The sequence below is a fragment of the Seriola lalandi genome, unplaced genomic scaffold (assembly GCF_002814215.2).
Source record: "Seriola lalandi dorsalis isolate HSWRI2012SDOR001 ecotype SW California unplaced genomic scaffold, Sedor1 jcf7180002054467, whole genome shotgun sequence".
In the NCBI taxonomy this organism is placed as follows: domain Eukaryota; kingdom Metazoa; phylum Chordata; class Actinopteri; order Carangiformes; family Carangidae; genus Seriola; species Seriola lalandi.
Window position 1 is genome coordinate 97,052 of NW_019525020.1, and position 18,844 is coordinate 115,895.

Below are 18,844 nucleotides of genomic sequence, written 5' to 3' on the forward strand. Positions count from 1 at the left end.
AGAGCAGGGTGATAAGAGCAGCCTCACCTCAGCAGTCCAGAGGTAAAAGCAGAGCTGACCACACACCACAAACCTCCACAGTTGAGGAAAGATAAACTAACGTTTCACTGGACTGAGCGAAATCTCCCACGCTCGCTACTTTCTGTTCTACTCAATCAATCATTTGTCACATTCTCAAGAGACACACCGCGCACACACACACACACACACACACACACACACACACACACACACACACACACACACACACACACATAAAGCAATGGCGGACCTCATGTCTATCTGCTATGTCCATGTCAGCTGACCACAAGGGGCCACATCCCATCACAATCTGTCTGTGATGGACAGGTGGACACACACACACACACACACACACACACACACACACAAACACACACACACACACACACACACACACACATACATCATTCAGACCTTCCAGACTTGCTGGACTCTTTTGACAAGCTCAGGTTTATTTACATTTCTAACTTTCTTTTAGTCAAGTTCATTATTTTTGTTCAGTCTACGCTCAGTTTCAAGAGACCTTCTTCTGCCTTAAACTGCAGAATGCACAACAAGATCATTGTTGTGTGATTACGTATGTGTTGGTTTACATACATGTTTGGCTCATGCAAATTAGTACTCATCTGCCCTCACTGTTAATGTATGTTTGTTTGTATGTATATTTGTATAGTGGAATGTGAAGCCATTGGCTCAGAGTGTAGAGTGTGTGTGAGTATGTGTGTGTTTTGCTCAATAAATGCTGCTTTAGCAGGCAAGCTGGGTGCTGTTTTACCCCGCTCTGCCAAGTCACGCTGTTTTAGTACAAGCACCACCCGGCCTGTAGGGACACACTGGGGTATAAATAATTCACCCCTCAGGTCAGCCGTGGAGGTAGAATGCTAAAAAAAACTTGCACAACAGGGAAAACACAACAGGCAAAAAAGGTTCTTGTGAGGACAGAGTAGAGTCTGGAGGAAACATGGCATTAAAGACGGAAATTATGGGATAGAAGGCTGCACTTAATAGGGAACAACATTTTTTTTAAACGTCCATGAAACATTAGTTTCCACATATAAATAATTTGGTCATCAGAGTTAAAACTAATAATTATAACAACAGAATGACTTTAATAATAAAAATAGTTAGAAAATAGTTAGTTGTAGTGGTATTGGCCAAAATCGAAATCAGCAGGTCAGACATTTTAAAAAATCAGAAATCAGAATCAGCCAAGTTGCCATCAGTGCATCTGTAATTAAAATATAGAATAAACCATTTATGTCTTTCTATCCTTAAATTTTGTTTGAAAGAGTAAAGATATTGATAGACAATAATCAATCAATCAATAAATCCACGGGAGTCTTGCTACACAGTTTGTTAAAGTAACTAAAATGCTGTCTCTCCACAGTGACTAAGCCTGAATGGACTGTTTTCACTTTCAATTTCTAACCTTCCCTTTTCACAGAAATACATCTGCTCAAATTTGTTGATTTCGCATGGGGCCATTCATAGCCGTCTGCCATGACAGCTATTTTGCATGGCCAACCTATAATATGGCTCCTAAATAAACCTATACACCTCTTTCTAATTTTTTTAATCCATGTTAAATACAGCTGGTCAAATAAATTGCCATGTGGCACACAGAGTGACTCTGACAAATACTATGAATGCACCATAATCCCAGCAGGGATCCCACAGAAGCAAACGTTTCCATCTGCTGGGAACTTTCACTAAGGATCTAACTCCTTCGCTTGCTCCCTTCTTCCCTCCCCTCCCTCCTAACATCCCATATTTGCTCCTTCTTCACTTTCATCCCTGTCCTCTCAATCAATCTTGACTTCTGTCTCCTTCCTCCATCTTTACTTCACATCCATCCTTACTGTTTCCTCTCCTTGGCCCTTCTCCTCCATTACTCCCTCTCCTAGGTGAATGATGCAGTAGATTACAGGTGGCCCTGGGTCTATTTTGTCACCTTAATCATCATCGGATCCTTCTTTGTGCTAAACTTGGTTCTGGGGGTGTTGAGCGGGTAAGGGCAGGGGCAAAGGTCAATTGAAACTAACTTCTTTTTCTCGCCTTTTTACTATTGTTCTTGGAGAGCTTTGCTCCTTTGTCTTTGCTCAGAGGAATTCTTTGTTTCTTTCTACTTCCTGTTTCTGGCAGTAGATGGTGTTAAAGTTTAACAAGTGCAAAGTATGTACAGAAATATAGAAAGTAGTGCAGTTTGCAGACTTTTGTAAAGACATAGTATGTACTGGCACATGTGGCACAAGGAAAAATATGACCTGACAGCCGACATTTAAATTTATACCATTTGGTGATGCTTGTATATGTAATGCTACACATGTATGAGGGTTTGGAGCTCTACCAACTGAGTTACATTAAGTGCTCATACATTTCTACTCATTATTATTTATAGCTGACTGTAGTGAAATCATACTTCAGCATCTGGCATCAGGACATTTCAGCAGGACAGATGGTTATTCTGTGCTACTGAGACCTTTTGGATATTGCTCTCCTTAATACAGCACTTCAATGCCGTTTCCACAGAAAAGGACTAGTACTGGCAGCAAACACTGTTATCTCCATTTAAGATGAGGAGACACATAGGCAAGCTTATACCACGCCAAATGTGCTTTCAGACCACTGTGAGGATGTTGACAAATGCTTTGCAACAGTTGTGTTTCAGCTTTTGGAAATTCATGGTACGTTTGGCCAAAAACAATCAATCTGTTCAACTTTGTCTTTATGTTTATGGATATTGAACCTCTCCAGTTTATTGACCACCCACCAGCCTCCATTTAAAAGATAATCATTAGCTTTGCAATTAAGTATAATTTGGAACAAGAATGAGTTGTGTGAAGCATCACAGCTAGCTCATTCTGATGGTTTCATCGTGTAGCAAACAGGTTTAGGGGAGTGAAGTGTCTCACCCCTGACTGACTGACCCGAATCTGACTCTTGATACCCACGGTGATGTGACAGCAGCATTGTGAGAAAAATAATAGAGGTCTGTCTGGTCCAAACAGCTTGAAGGGGTTTGGCTGTCTGACTGTTTGTCTGACTTCTGACTAATGATGCTGTCAACACACTACACAGTCTGACCTTTTACCAACTGCTTCCTCCATGGTGTGTGTGTGGGTCTCAGATTGGCATAATAACTAATGGCTAAACAGAAAGAAGGAGAGCGACGGACATAGAGACACTGAGTGTGTCTACATTTGTCTGGAATTGATGTTATACGTAAAAGAAGAAGGAGAGTCTGGCCTGAAAGACACAAAGAGAGAAAGGAACAGGAAGTGGAGAAAAAAGAATTCAAAGATGATTTAGGACAGAAAAATGAGACAATGAGAATGGGAAAATGAGAGTGATGCCTCAGAGTTTTGCCCTCACAGCTGCACTCACGCGCACAGACAGTATGTACACACACTGACACACAGAAACACACAGATCAATATGATTGGGTGTCCTGCTAATGTTCTGACAAGCGAGACAATAGCAGTTTGTCCTAATGCTCATTGATCTGGTTTTATGTCTGTGTGTGTGTGTGTGTGTGTGTGTGTGTGTGTGCGCGCGCACGCACGTGCATGTGTGTCTGTAGTTTGTAGGTGTGATCTGAGGTTCCATCAATCCTCTAATTTTCACACACAGACACACATTAATTCTGTTCCAGCCTATAGACTGTAAAAATCAATGAAAACGACACCATGTCTTTATGGAGTCTACTCTTTAGGGAACAGTGAACTTAACATTATACACAGCCTCCTTCATGTTTAATTAAAGTCTATGTACTGATTGCATAATATCGGATGGAAAATATTTACTTAAACTTTAGTTTCAGAAACTTTTTTCAGACTTCCATAGCTGCAAGAAGTCTTACTTGAATGTATGCAGCTAACAAGGCAGTGTCCAGTGATTTTTTTCTTTTTCTTTTTTTTTTTTTACACTTTTCAGCCGCGAATGTGCAAAAGCCTCCCAGCTCCTGTCAGCTCTCATCCAAATTATTATTTTTTTTGTTCAAACTGTATTCTTTGGCTCCAACCTGACTTTGACCTTTCCCAAGTGCATCATTTAATCAAATTCTCCTTAATTATTTTTTTCATCCTGACACCTGGAAGTAATTTCACCAGGTTTCATCATAATATTTCAGTATTTCACATTCTCCTAACATTGATTTTAGTTGTCTTGAATAATTTTTCTCTATATCCTCTTTGTGCAAATCAACCCCAGAATCCCAAGAATCTTGAAAAACCAGGTATCGAGCTCATTAGATTAAGATAAAAGACACCAGGAAGCCTCATGACAAGTAGTTATAGGAGTATCAGAAATGAGTAATAGTAGGAATTAGTAGTAGAACTATATTGTTCGTGTTAATTCTACGTTTACATCCTTAAATCTAAAATTTTCCACATGAAGATTTGCAAACAGTGTTTGAAGAAAGAGCTGAGGCACAAAATAAAGATCTCAGTTTACCTGTATATCTTCATTCTGACATATGGCTAGAGCTCCTGGGTAGTGACCGAAAGAATGAGATGTCAGACAAAAGGTGAGGAGCTCAGTGATGCAGGCTGACCTCAGTGCAGAGCCACTTCTCCTCCAATTTGACAGGAGCAAGCTGAGGTGGTGCAGCTGGTGAGGGGTGCCCTCTTTGTGCCTCCCTCTGGGGTTGTATCAAGCACATTGCAAGTGGGAAGAGATGCGGGCTAGACCCAGAACACACTGCAGGAACTCCGTCTCCCAGCAGGCCTTGGTGCACCTGGGGCCCTGTTGCCTTGGGACAGCAACAGAACAGATAATACACTTCAAAGCATTTTAAGACATGCAGGCATATGTAGCAGCCAGTGTGTACAATGTGAACAATAAGAAAACAGCCAGAGGATCCTTTTAATTAGTATTTCAGTTTTGTAGTTGGTTTTGTCCCTTTGTCAGTATTGATTAGTCACAAGTGATAATTTCAGACTAGATGCATCCCAGCTGAGTTAAAAGTTGACTGAGAGCCATCCCTACTAACACAGGTAGTGCAGTGGAATAGCTGTTTGTGGGATAGTTTGCTCACACTGCGTCTTTCTTCTCAAAGAATGAAGGAAATTTCTTCACTTATCCACTATGAGTGAGTCAGTGGGGGTGACACAATTCACATTCTCACAAGCACACCAGGCTTAATGATTAGAATCCGGCTATATTAATTCAGATGGTTTGTGCAGGGCAAACACTGGGAACAAATGGCAGACAAATAGATCGGTAAACCATAATACAATATAACTTTTGTATTGGGATTTGATAAAATCCAAGTTTTTATGAAGAAGTTACAATATTTATAAACATAGAAACTGAACTGAATTGAAGTGTATTGAGCTTCTTAAAATATATCTAGATAAACTGGTTGTTTGAGATGTGAACCAAGCTGCAGGTTCTCAGTCTGGATCTGTTTTCATCTCTATTTGCACACTAACATCTTCTTGGCAGAGCTTTTCTCTCTTCCCTTCACATTTCTTTCTCTCTTTAGCAGGTTTTCCATCCTTCCTGTTCTGAAGTGTAATGCTCTGTATTATCACAGTTTCGTCACGTGATATATTTTGGGAAACCTTCAATCTAGATTTTCAGATTCTTTTTCTCCTACCTCTGTTTCCCGTCTGTCTCTCTTTCCTCTCCTCATTCCTCCCAATTCTCTGCCCCCCCATCCCTCCATCATGCTCCCCTCCTCTCAGAGAGTTTTCCAAGGAGAGGGAGAAGGCCAAGGCACGTGGTGACTTCCAGAAACTCAGAGAAAAACAGCAACTAGAGGAGGACCTCAAGGTAGGCTGCTGTGTGTGTTTGTCTGTTTCAATGAGTGCTGGTCTAAAAGAGGATGTAACAGTCTTTACCTGCTACTAAGATTCACTGTATGTCACTCTCAGGCTTTCAAAAATGAGATTAAACTCAGTTCAGAGTGGCTAAATCAGGCACAAGTATATCTTAGAATATTGTGACACTGTTAAATAATCAAATTCAAGCAAGGCCACAAGATGTGCAGAGTTAGATAAGAATTTAGACGACATCTTATCCTGGATACTACAGCTTTGTTAAATATTGAACATCCTTTACCGTTAGTGTGGAGGAGACGACCAGCAGAATACTTTATATATTGAGCCCTTTCGAAAGTTACAACATTATTTACAGATTGAATGAAAGAGGATATCAGAGGGACAGAAAAGTGAATACATTAGATAGTAGTATATTGTCATGTCGTGTAAGATATTGTCATGTTGTCCATCTCTGTATGTGATTTTATATGTGTGTGTGATTACAGGGCTATTTAGACTGGATCACTCAGGCTGAGGACATTGACCCAGAGAATGAAGATGAGGGCATGGACGATGACAAACCCAGAAACCGTGAGTCTGTGTGTGCGTGCGTGTGTGTGTGTGTGTGTGTCTTTTTAAAAGTAAGAGAGGCCAAGAGAAGTGATGATCTGTTTGCTTACTGTATGTACATGTGATTTATGGTCAGAATTTTCTGTAACTAGAGTTTTTGTGGGAAAGATTCGTTGGAATGATTGTGTTTATATCTGAAGCTATTTTGTGTGTTGTGAGGACAACTGTGGATGTGTGTGGGTGTACATATGTTTGTGTCTGTAAGTAGTGAGCTCACCGCAGTCTCCTTCACACGGTGGTGGCTCACAGTCAGTGAATGAACGACTGACTTATTGACAGAGTGACTGACTGACAGACTGAGAGGATGTTAATATTGTCTGCTTGCTTTGGCTGAGAATCCTCCTGAGGTTTAAAACCTGTTTGGATATTAGTGGAATGTGTCAGACTGCAGCTAATAGCCTCTGGGCACACACTCGCATACACACAACAAACACACACACACTTATGGAAGCTCATATACACACACATATTGCAGGTATACACTCTGAGGAATGTGTGTACTTGCATTCTGACAGAAATTTACACACATAAATTAACACCCAGTCTCTCTCCACAATATCTGCAGAGAGAGGCAGCCACACATGACACATCTCCCCAGGAGTGAGCTACATTTCCCAGGGAGGGAGAGTAGAGCACTGGCCTCTTTTAACCTGGAGGTTGGATCTCACAGAGGATAAATAGAACTTGAGAAAGGGACGGAGGAGGAGAGGCAGGGATTTGGCAAAAAAAGTGTGTTCATACTGTTTTTGTGTATGTACTGTTCAGTATGTACAGTATGCACTGCAAACTGTTTTGTAAAAGCTTGGAGCTCGGCTCAGTGATGAATGAATGAATAATGAAGGCTAAATATGCAGAGGCAGAGCAATCATTCTGCATATATTCTGCACATCTCCGACAAAGCACTGTGGCTCATTCTGTGAAACACTCATGACTGCCAAGGAAGGAAGACAGAAAGAAGGAAAATGATGCTCTAATCTTTTAGTGAATCTCAAGAAATTAACTTGGTCAAATGAGCAATGACCCAATTTACATGAGAATAAGGCAGAACACCCCTGTGGCTAATCCATAACAAATCTACTTGTTTTCACCTGTTACCATTGTGCTCCCTTGGGCTAATCAGTGTGGCAAAAACACATCAGCAGTGTCTGAGATACTGGCACATTAACAAACAAACAAACAAATACAGTATGTGGTCCCTCATTTGGGCCAATTTGGAAAATGTCACATTACAATATTGAGATGCTTCTTTCCCCCAAGCTTCACAAATTCTCTATCACTGATATTATGCACAATGTCCAGAAAAGCCCAAGTTAGTTGGGGAGAAAAGCAAGACAGACTGTGCAAGTGCTTGATCCTGTCCAGTTTGATAGAAACATACACTTATGGTTCTTGCACCTGACTGATACCCGTATCAGTCAGGTGCAAGATTCAGTCCATTGCTTTTACCAAACGGTATAACTTAACTGCCATTAGATTTAGATGATCTGACAAAATGATTGATATATATGATCCAAAGTTCTCCGTCACACAGATGAATCATCCCTTTGTTTGTGAAGGTGGAATATCAAGTCACTTGCTCTTTCCATCGCTCTACCTCCCTCTCTTCTCGATGGATGGATCCTCCTCTGGGAAGATGAATGAGGGCAGTTTGTCCCTGCTGCCCAGGACATTTTGCATAGACTCACACACACAGGCGCGCACACACACACACACACACACACACACACACACACACACATGCCCTAAGAAGGGAGAGGAGACTTAGATATTAGAGGGGAAGATAGCAGAGAGTTGGAAGGAAAAATAGATGTTGAGAGACAGAGACAGAGCGATAGAAATAGAGTGTGACTGTGAGTGTATGTGTGTGTGTGTGCGCGCGTGTGTGTGCGCGCGTGTGTGTGCGTGTGTGTGTGTTTGCGCGTGTGTGTGCGTGTATGTGTATGTGATACAGAGGGTATCTGGGACAGAGAACAGATGGGATTTCACATCATGAACAAGTCTCACCAGTGACCACACACTCATACAGAGACCTCACACATGTTCCTCCATGTCTATCTATCATACCGTCTTTACGTGAAGAGCTACAGGGGCATAATATTGATGTATGATGTGAACAAAGTGTTCATATGAAGACAAATGGTTTTTGTGTGTGTGTGTGTGTGTGTGTGTGTGTGTGTGTGTGTGTGTGTGTGTGTGTGTGTGTGTGTGTGTGTGCCGGTAGCTTATGAATATGGTGGTTATCATTTATGAGCCTGCACTCATGACTAGGACATATACACATGCAGGCAGGCACGCACACACTCAAATGTGATGATATATGATGTGATGCGAATGGTGTGGTAGTTCATTATTTATTTATGTATATGTATCATATGATGTGTTACCTCTGAATATTTGTATGTGCTTCCCCAATGGCATACTGTATGTGTGTGTATGTGTGTCTTGCATGCTCTCACCCTCTGCCATCTTGTTCTTGCATGCTGTCGTCTTGTTTTGGCGTCCTGCCACTGCGTCTGTGGTAGGAGTGTCTCCAGCCCACTTGGGTAAGAAGACCAGTAAGCTTGCCTGGTTCAGTCACTCTACTGACTCTCAGGACGGTATGTGTGCATCTTTGTGTGTTTGTGACGTGTTTCCGTGTGTGTTCAGTTGTATTGGGGCATGTACTTATATCAGAATCTTCTGGTATGATTAGTTTGGTTTAGATCATCTTCTGGAACACATTAGCTGATTTAATATCCCATCTATCCTGGGAACACCCCAGGGCCTCCCAGGAGGATTTGGAGGAGGTGGCTGGGGAGAAAGATGGCAGGGATCAAGGATAAGACAAAAGTCTACAGCCAGTATTAAAACAGTGAAGACAGTTCCCTTGTCCACTGCCTGGTGCCAAGTCTGTGTCAGTATACAGCTGAAGTGTTGCTTGCATTTGGCTGCTCCTCTCAAAATGTTTTCAGTAGATTTAATACTTTTCATTTAGAAGTATCAGCATACTTCTGACTATTCTCTTGGATGGGAGAAAATGTTCACTTGTCTATTTTTCTCTCTCTGCCATTGAAACTTTGCTTTTCCACTTTTTGACATGATAAATGTGCATTTGTCTAGAGGATTAAGTTTCCAGAAAGAAGCACAACTTTATTGCCTTTGGCTTTCATCAAGGTCATCAAACATCTGCTACAGAAAGTATATTTTGATAATAGTGGTATAAAATGTGTGATAAGAGCATGACTCTCTACAGTGTGTGGAGTTGGAGGGGCTGCCTCCTGTGTTTGGTGACAGGTTATGTTTTAGTTGTAAAACGTAAAACTACATCTGCTCATCATTCATTTGTCATAGTCGTCTGCAGCTCAGTCGAAGCTTAAACGATTCTCGTGCAGTGATTGGTTGATTTAAATGGATATTTGTATGATTGTCTACTGTATGAGTGCATGTGTGTGTGTCTCTTTAGTTCAAGTCAGCTTGTCTTTGCATCTATGTTTGTGTATCTTATTTTTGCTAGACTTCATGCTTCATATCTGTGTATGTCGTGTTTTTATTTCAATTGTGCTACTGTACAAAGGGATTCATGAGAGAATACTACTAGTTCTCTTCTGCAGTATGACGTGTTTGCGCAATCTCATCTGAATCACTGCAAAAATGAGCAGAATTCAACAACAGAATGATCCCAGTGTGGAGGAGGATGCTGATGAATGTACAGGCTCACAATGATGTAAAGAGTGTAAGAGAATGTGGTGAAATCACGCTTGTGTTTGCCAAGAAGATGGTTAATAGTTAGTTAGTTAGTTAGTTAGTTAGTTAATTAAGTAGTTAGGTAGGTAGGTAAATGTTGACTTCCTAAAATCTCCAGAATATGTAATCATCCCAATGGCAACCTTTCTATATTTCCCTCTTCCCTCTGTCTCTCTTTCTGTCCTGTAATTTCTTTTTATGCCTCTCTGCGCCAGTGACAGCCAGGGCTTGAGGCATTAAGTTTTCGGGTTGCCCGTTCCTCCCATTATCTTGAACACAATAGCTCAGTAAAGACACAAGGGAATTCCTTCAAATTTGGCACAAATATTCACTTAAACTTAAGTATAACTAATTTGAATTTGATGATCAAAGGTCAATGGTTAAGCTCACAGTGACCTTGTAAAACACAGTTTTGGCCTTGTGGACACAATATCTTGGGAACTCCTCAAGCGAATCCCTTCAAATTTCGTGCAGATTTGTAGCCGTTCTCTGATTGTTTAGTTGGTATTAGCATTCTGAATGGTTAGTTGGTTTGTAGCTGTATTCTGGTTGATTGGTTAGTAGCTGTTTTCTGATTGGTAGATTTGTAGCTCTATTCTGATTGGTTAGTTGGTTTTGCCCATAGTGTGATTGGTTGATATATAGCCATATTCTAATTGGTTTTTAGCCCTATTGTGATTGGTTGGTTGATTTTTAGCCATATTCAGATTGGTTGGTTGGTTTCTAGCTGTATTCTGATTGATTCACAGATTGAGTTGTCTACTGCTTGTTTTCACCAAGCTGCACTACAGGGAGGAAGTGCTCTGTGTGTATTAGAAATGCAATTACAGGCATGTCCTGATTTTTATTGTATACAGTGAAATATTATAAACCAGAACAAGTCAATATCTTGATAAAAAAAAGTAATTTTTTTATGCCCCCTCACAATAGACAGGGCTGGAGTTATTATGTTATCGGGTTGTCCATCTGTCCGTCCATCCGTCATACTTGTGAACACGGTATCTAAGTCATGACTCCCTCTTCATGGGAATCCCTTCACATTTGGCACAAATGTCCACCTGGACTCAAGGATGGACTGATTAGATCAAAAGTCAAGGTTACTGTGACCGCACAAAACACGGTTTTAGCCGTAACTCAAGACTTCAGATAGCAATTATGACAAAATTTCACACAAATGTTTAATAATTTATATGATTCTGGATAAACAGGGATGTAACCTGAAACTAGTCTGATTGACGGAGGCATACAACCGCAAAGCTGTAATTCTAGTTACCTCAGAGGATGAGAAGTTTCAAGCTCAGACATGATGGTTGAAGTCTGAGAATAAAAAAGAGATTAAAAGACAAAATGGTACAAGGAAGAAAAAGTAAGTCCTTGCCAATAATGGCAGTAATACATCTCCAATTGCAGTTACAGCTGGAGTAAAGAGATGAGCTGTGACTGTAAAGAGGGAATGTCATTTTTGCAGAACCAATCATGTTTCCTCGCAACAGGTTGTGTATGGCATGAGAGCAAGTATGAGTACATGTGATTATTTGTGTTCAAATTTACAGTTTGTGTATTTCGGCATTTGTGCTGACTGTGAGTGCCTATTCGTTTGTACCCATGTGTGTGTGTGTGTGTGTTTGTCTTGCTGAGCCGTGCTCTCTATCCCCAGGTAAGAGCCATCGTTTTCAGTCTCTACGTGGAGCTGTGAAGAAAAATGCGGCTTTCCTTCGTAAGGCGTGTGCGTCTGTCTGCATGGTCCAACACTAGTTAAAGATTTTCTTGGAACGTGATTCTAGACATGCAAGCAGACTGCAGCCTCTTTCCTCCTTTCTACCCCTATACCTCTCCTCTCCCCTCCTCTCCTCTCCTCTCCTCTTCCATCCTCTCCTCTCCTCTCCTCTTCCATCCTCTCCTCTCCTCTCCTCTCCTCTCCTCTCCTCTCCTCTCCTCTCTTATACTTCCTCTCCTCTCCTCTACACTACTCCTCCCCCTGCACTGGAGTAAGCATCTTTTTCTGAACCCCTCCAAAGCTTCTGAGCTAAAGTGGACTGTGGCTGCCTCTCAATACTGTAAAAACTGTTTATTCTTGCTGTGTTCATCACCCCTTTTGTAGACTTACTATTGAATAATAATAATCTAACAATATAATCTCAAGGCCATGTATACAGTCTTAATATTCTGTCACACTGGTGACCCACCGCTGTTCAAATTGCATGTCTTCATTGTATTTAAATCTTTAACATGTTTCATGGCTCTCAACTTTTATTCATGTATAATTGAAAAGGCGAGAACTTTCAGTACAGGGAATAAGGAGAGGAAACAACATTACTGTTTTGAGATGAAGCCACTTTTCTCCTTTATAGGTTCAGAGGAAAGGAAACGTTCGCATCTGCCTGACTTGTCTGAAAAAACAATAAGAGGACAGTGTCATCACAGAAAAAAAAAAGAAAAAACTGTAGTGGAGGTCGTCCACTGTGTATGGCAACTAAAAACATTTATAATATTTGTGATATCATAGTCCTTTCCTTGTTGTTTCAGCTTCCTTTCCCTAAAATCCCCCTTGAATTGTTGCTAGCCATGCTAGCGATGATAATCAAAGTTCATGGAAAAATAGCTTTAAATCTGGAGCTTTAGTCTTATTGTCATTTTCACCAGGCACTTGCCAGACTATTGAGTAGAAATGTAAGGGATTTGTGCTTCTTTTCACTGACTTGAAAAAAGTATTTCGTGCTGATAGCTTAGATGCTATCAAATTTTTTGGATGGTCATTTTTACTCTAAATTTAACGTGACAATTGCCTCGTGAAGAAAAAAGAGTAAATTCTAAATATTAAGTTGTTGTATTCAATCATAACAAGACATGAACATGAGAAACCTCCCAGCAGGCACGTAGCTGGCCACCAACGTCATTAGATTTTGATATTTGGCTGAATGTAGGTTGCCAGAGACCAAAATTTAATTTCAGGACAGTGTCAATGTCAATTAGTAGAATACTGACGACAGCTGACGTTGATATTTTGTTGGTTTGAAGTTGTGTTGTTAAGTAATCAAAATCTTCCCAATGTCTCATGCCAATATTGATGTAAAATACCATCATAGTAGTCGTGATCCATGGTGACCAAAACTCCACGTCCGCCAAACGTTGGCTAAATGTCAGCTAAACATCACAACGTCAGTTCGCCAACTTTGAGTTTTGACATCAACCTGATTTTCATCTCCAACTAAAATTTCAGGTCTGTCTGACGTTAGAGCCATTAGACGTCTGGTGCCTGCTGGGCTAATGTTCTGATTAATGAGACAAGGATTTTAACTATGAATTTATGGTCATTTTTGTCACTTTGGGATGTGGTATCGGACATTTTGACTGTTTGAGGTATATGTAAAATACTTCTGGAGATGATGGTATGGATAATGAATATCTGACTTAAGCCTTGTTTTAGTATGTAGACCTAACCAAAACAGATCCGTACACTAGGATACACACACACACACACACACACACACACACACACACACACACACACACACACACACACACATTCTTTTTCAGACAGTGTTGTTGCTTAATGTTTTAACACATGCCAACATTGTTAAGAATGAACAAATCTCTCCAACTATTGAAAAAGCGTGACCCTTACCCGTTTTTCTCATTCGCTTCCTTCCTGCTGCCATTTCTCCCTCTAACATGCTCTGCGTTCCTTTTCCTTGCTTTTCCTTCCTTCTCTCTGTGTCTCTGGTCTTTGGGGTTTACTCTAACAATAGGTCTTAAACTAGTTCAGAGCTCCATTGAGGAGGAGGCACAAGGCTGGTTTTATATTTGAAAGGCTTTGGCCTCAGGAGGGACCAGAGGGCCGCAAGTGCTTTTAACTAAGTGCCACAGCAGCAGGTGACACGTGTCGATGTGAGGGAACACACAGTTGTCCCTGTGGATCCCGGGGGCCTTAATGTTCAGAGAGACCATCCTGATCTCTACAACACTGAATTTATCCATCACCCGCCAAGTGTCAAAGTGTTACTGGCCTCATGCACTGCTCACTCACTGTAGCTTATTTTGATGTATTATGTTAGCTAAGTGCTTTCATGCAAGCTAATTTTTTTTAGGTTTCAACAACAATGCTGAATTTAGTGAAAGTCATAACTCACACCTTTAATATATCTCTTTTTTGAACTTGGGGTGACCAAATGCATGCTGGGAGACACTTTGCTTTCTTGCTTTAATTTGCTTTGCTTGATTGCTTATTTGTTTGGCAGATCTATTAACTCATCTTTATTTAAGGCTGTAACTTGACGCTAAGGTACACGTTCAACATGATTTACTTTTATCGTATGGAACTTTAGGATTTCTAGATCCCATCATTGAATCTGCATGAAACACTTTAAAATCACAGCATAAGTGCATTAGGGCCAATGGCAGGGTTGAAAATCATTTTCTAACACACAGAACTCTGTTACTGGATCTGATTTTTTTTTTAAAAATAGAGCACATTTACAGAAAAGCTCTGTGTATATAATATATTTAACTCCTAGAAGTCTGTCATTAAGTAAAAGTAGATGTCAAGTTTCAAGGCAAATGCCCTCTCATCTTAAGTGCTGATCATGTTTCTTGGTTTTATACTAAGAGCTGGTATGCATGAGTAGTTTTTTGTTTCCAGCAGTGAGTATCTTATTTTAACACAAGAGACATTGAGATTCATATGCAGTATCTGACTCTGGTGTTACAATAAGTGTTTGAGGTGACAGTGAGGGGAGCACAGCTCATTCCCGCAGGCAGGCAAAGACTGACAGAAGCAATAAAAAGCAATGCCTCACTTCATATCAATCTCTCAACCAACCATCCCCACATTCACCTCCTTCGCTGGCTCCCTCTATCCATACCTCCCTCTATGCATCCATCACTCCCTTCCCCCCATTCACCCTTTTTTTAGTCCGTTCTCCCTCTTTTTCCACTTTAACACTTTTCCATCCTTAACTGACACTTAATATTACTCCTGTCCTTCCTCTACAGCAGCCTCTGCCTCCATCTTCCCAATATTCATCCTGCCATCTTTACACGTCATTAAACTTGTCTTTAAATAAGGACAAAGTGACACACTTGCAGTCTCCTTGCGACTTTATAAAGAAAGAAAGATTGGGCTCAGCTAGCTAGCTACCTGTTTACACATCTGCAAAAAGATCTTTGGAGCATGTTTTATTTTCAGATGTGTGCGTTTACATCCTGCCAAAATTAAAGTTTAAAGCGTTATAAGGTTTTCTCAAAACCATGTCTGAAATTAAGCTCCAGCATCCCCCACAACATTTACAGACCAAAGACAGAAATCTACATCTTGTTTTTTCTTTCAGTCTCCATGAGCTATAAAATCATAAAAGGGTTTTGTTAAGACTCAGTTCACCCAGCATTAATCTATTCTTCAGTTTAGAAGTTGAAATCCATCCTAATAGCTGTTGCAGAGGTTGTGTCCCAGGATCCATAACTGGTAAATATTGCTAGTGTGGCAACTTAGTGCATAATTACTTTAGGCAATCGGTGCAAAATTTGGGAATGGTTTCATTGACTCAAGGGTATGAGTGTAACAGTGGGTCTTAATTAGTTGGGTCGGACAATGCTGACTTGTGAATCCCTTCATGTCAACAGTAGCTTTTAATTAGTTTGTATATTGGGGAAATATAAGTTTATAATTTTATAAATGATAACTTCACAAAGTGACCCAACATCCAGTGCGCCTCAGCATTTACCCACAGAAAACTGGATACACTTTGTAACATTCCAGTGTGTATAGATTTGTAAAGTAAAGTTGAGATTAAGAGTTCACAACATCTCAGGTTCAAGGTTTAGAGGAAGCTATATAGAAAAAACCAGCACAAGAATGGTGTAAGCAAGGATGTACAACCCGTTCTCTGTCCTGTTAATTCATCTTTTGTCCTTGTTTCTTTTTCTTTCCTCCTCTCTCCATATGCCGTCTCTTTTTCTCTGCCTCTGCTCCTTTCTCTCTCTCAGTGAGCATGCCAGCCAGTGAGAATGAATCAGTCAACACAGACAATGCCCCCGGGGGAGATGTGGAGGGGGAGACCTGCTGTACCCGGCTAGCGTAAGTACCTCTTACACACACACACACACACATACCTCTTTTCCTCCCTCTTTTCCTCAGCTCCCTCAGTCACCTTCTGCCAGTCCCAAGGATGAACTCTATCCTGCATCTGTGCTGTGTTAGCCATGGTACAGGTAGCTCATCCTGCCTCTATCCCTCACTGATCTCACTAAGCCAGACCGCTGTCTCATCACTGAGGTCTAGAGAAATTCATGCACTGACATTGGTTAGAGGAGAGCAGAGAACAGTAACAGTGGGTTGTCATCACACTACAAACTGTTGAATTTTTAATAGGGAGAACTTGGTGGATCTGAAGAGACAACGAACCAGAGTTTCTTTTCCCAGAGGTCATTTTCATTTTTAAAGCCAATGAAAGCACTTTTTTTCCCCAAAAAAATGTGTGACCTGAATGAAACGTAGGTCATCTCTATTTTTATGTCATCGAGGCCTTAGTATTGCAGCAGCCACCGTGCTTCATATGTTTTTGTAGTATACTACAACTAAATCATCAAAATTGGAATTATTGATCTTTCTTAACAACAAAATTATCTGCTATCAGTGTTACTTGCAAAGTGCCGGAGACAGAAATGTTCCATCACAGTGATCTTTACTGATGGCATCACACGAGCACATTAGCAGAGGAAGCCCATCAGGCGGCCAAAGTGCTTGTCGAATCATGTGGTACAAGGAAAACCCAGTCGTCATTTGGGACCCAACAAAATGTGGAAAAGCAGGATATCTACATCTCATCTAATAGTAATCCCACTTCCTCTCTCCCTCTGTTTCTGCTCTCTCTCTCTCCTTCATGTGTTTTCTGGTGAAGTGCTTTCCTCCTCCCCTGTGGGAAGCTCAAGAACAGCTGACTCACTCACTCCTGCTCTCCCCTCTCCTTTCATTTTTTACATTATTCAAAGAAATGCGTTGCTTTCTTTCTTAGACGCGAGGCCACACTGGAGCCGTGACCCCAGCGGGCCCACTTCAGCACACACACAAGCAAACACACCTACATACAAAACCGTTCACCACTTTGAATGTAGCAGAATAGTGTAAAATACACAATTTAGAGGTGAAATCGCATTGAATCAGAAGAGCTCAGAGGAACAGTGAAGCTGCCAGGCACACTTGGATGACACGCTGTTGTTCATCTGTACTCTCGCTGTCCACCTGTTACTTTGTCTTTTGTTATGTTTGTTTGTTTGTTCCTTGTCAGACCAAAACAAATCAAAACAAAGAATATGTCGTAACGTCACAGTCTTCTTCAGAGCCAAAGTACATCTTCTCCAAAATGTAGTAGAAACAGATATTAGTGAAGCTGTTATTTTGTAGGGTTCAGGTAACAGTTCAGAACGTGAACATACTCAGTTTACTGTCACTTTCACAAACAAACACATCAATTCTTCACATTTTAGAGGCTGGAACAATCAAATATTTGGCCCTTTTGCTTCAAAAAATGACTAAAATTACATATCATTTATTAAAATAGTCGCTGATTAATTTTTGTTGATGCAGATTTCATCATTTAATAATTGTTCGCAATAAATAAAAATATTCAGCAATGTTCATAGAAGTTCCATCCCATAATTAAATATTTTTTACTTGTGTACCAGTTAACACCTTGTTGCTGTACGGGGTCTAATCTTTTCATTTATGATTTATAAAACTGCTGCAGAATAAAGCTCATTTGAAACATGTGCATTATAGGTCTACAACATCAGTCCTCTTTTTCATTTCTACAAAGTAGCTCTGAAAAATTTACACTTGCAATTTTGAGTTTTACTTAAATAATGAGTGAGTAATCTAAATGTCCACAACCTAATGAAGAGTAAACCTTGCCACGCCTAGAAATACAATCCCTCATACTTCCTCTGAGAGATTGCAACAAGTTTGACTTGGGGCATTTGCTCACACTATTATGGAGATAAGACTTGAGCCTTTCAGTGTTTGTCAGTTCTTCTTCACATCGCTATGGAGACAGACCTCAGGGTAGGAGCTACTTCGGCGCCCGCTGATCTCATAATCGAGACGGACACATGGAGAGAAGAGACGTGTGTACTGTCAGCCTCCAAATCCAGCCAGTCAGTCATTTTATTCTTTCCTTCAGTCAGTCAGTGACTCATTTCATCGCTTCAGTCAGTCGGTCAGTCAGCCAGTCAGTCAGCTGGTCAGTCAATTCATCTGTTTTTACAGACAAAATCAGTGCACAGCTTCTCACAACAACTCCCTAAAAGACATGTTATTGTTTTATTGAGATACTGCTGTATCCTCTTTCGATTTACTTAATTTTTCAAAATTAAAATACAAGCAATAAAATTATATTCAGATGCAACAAAAGGAGCCATAAAGACACTAATAAATGCATAATTTAATGTGATCATTGTATCCACCTATTAACCAAAGATTAGTATTATTTTGTGCATGAAGTTCGGTTAGGGTTAATCCTTGAATGGTAGAGCAGCTCCAGTTTATAAGCTTCACAAATTCAGCCGATTGTTAGATCATATTATGTGAACACAACAGATTAAAATGATTTGATATGTCATGGATGCAAATTTTCATCCTGGGAACTTCTCTTCTCTTCTCTTCTCTTCTCTTCTCTTCTCTTCTCTTCTCTTCTCTTCTCTTCTCTTCTCTTCTC

The 18,844-nt window shown here is 40.5% G+C and overlaps 1 protein-coding gene across 1 annotated transcript in view; it reads left to right on the plus strand.

Moving 5' to 3' along the window:
- The window catches only part of cacna1c (calcium channel, voltage-dependent, L type, alpha 1C subunit), a gene marked incomplete at its 5' end in the record, with an annotated part of 126,866 nt that overhangs the window by 69,637 nt on the left and 38,385 nt on the right, over nt 1-18,844 (plus strand). The window contains 3 exons of the mRNA XM_087175401.1: nt 5,709-5,796; nt 6,290-6,374; nt 16,119-16,209. Coding sequence (XP_087031527.1) covers nt 5,709-5,796; nt 6,290-6,374; nt 16,119-16,209 — 264 coding nt within the window. The remainder of the gene's footprint in view (nt 1-5,708; nt 5,797-6,289; nt 6,375-16,118; nt 16,210-18,844) is intronic.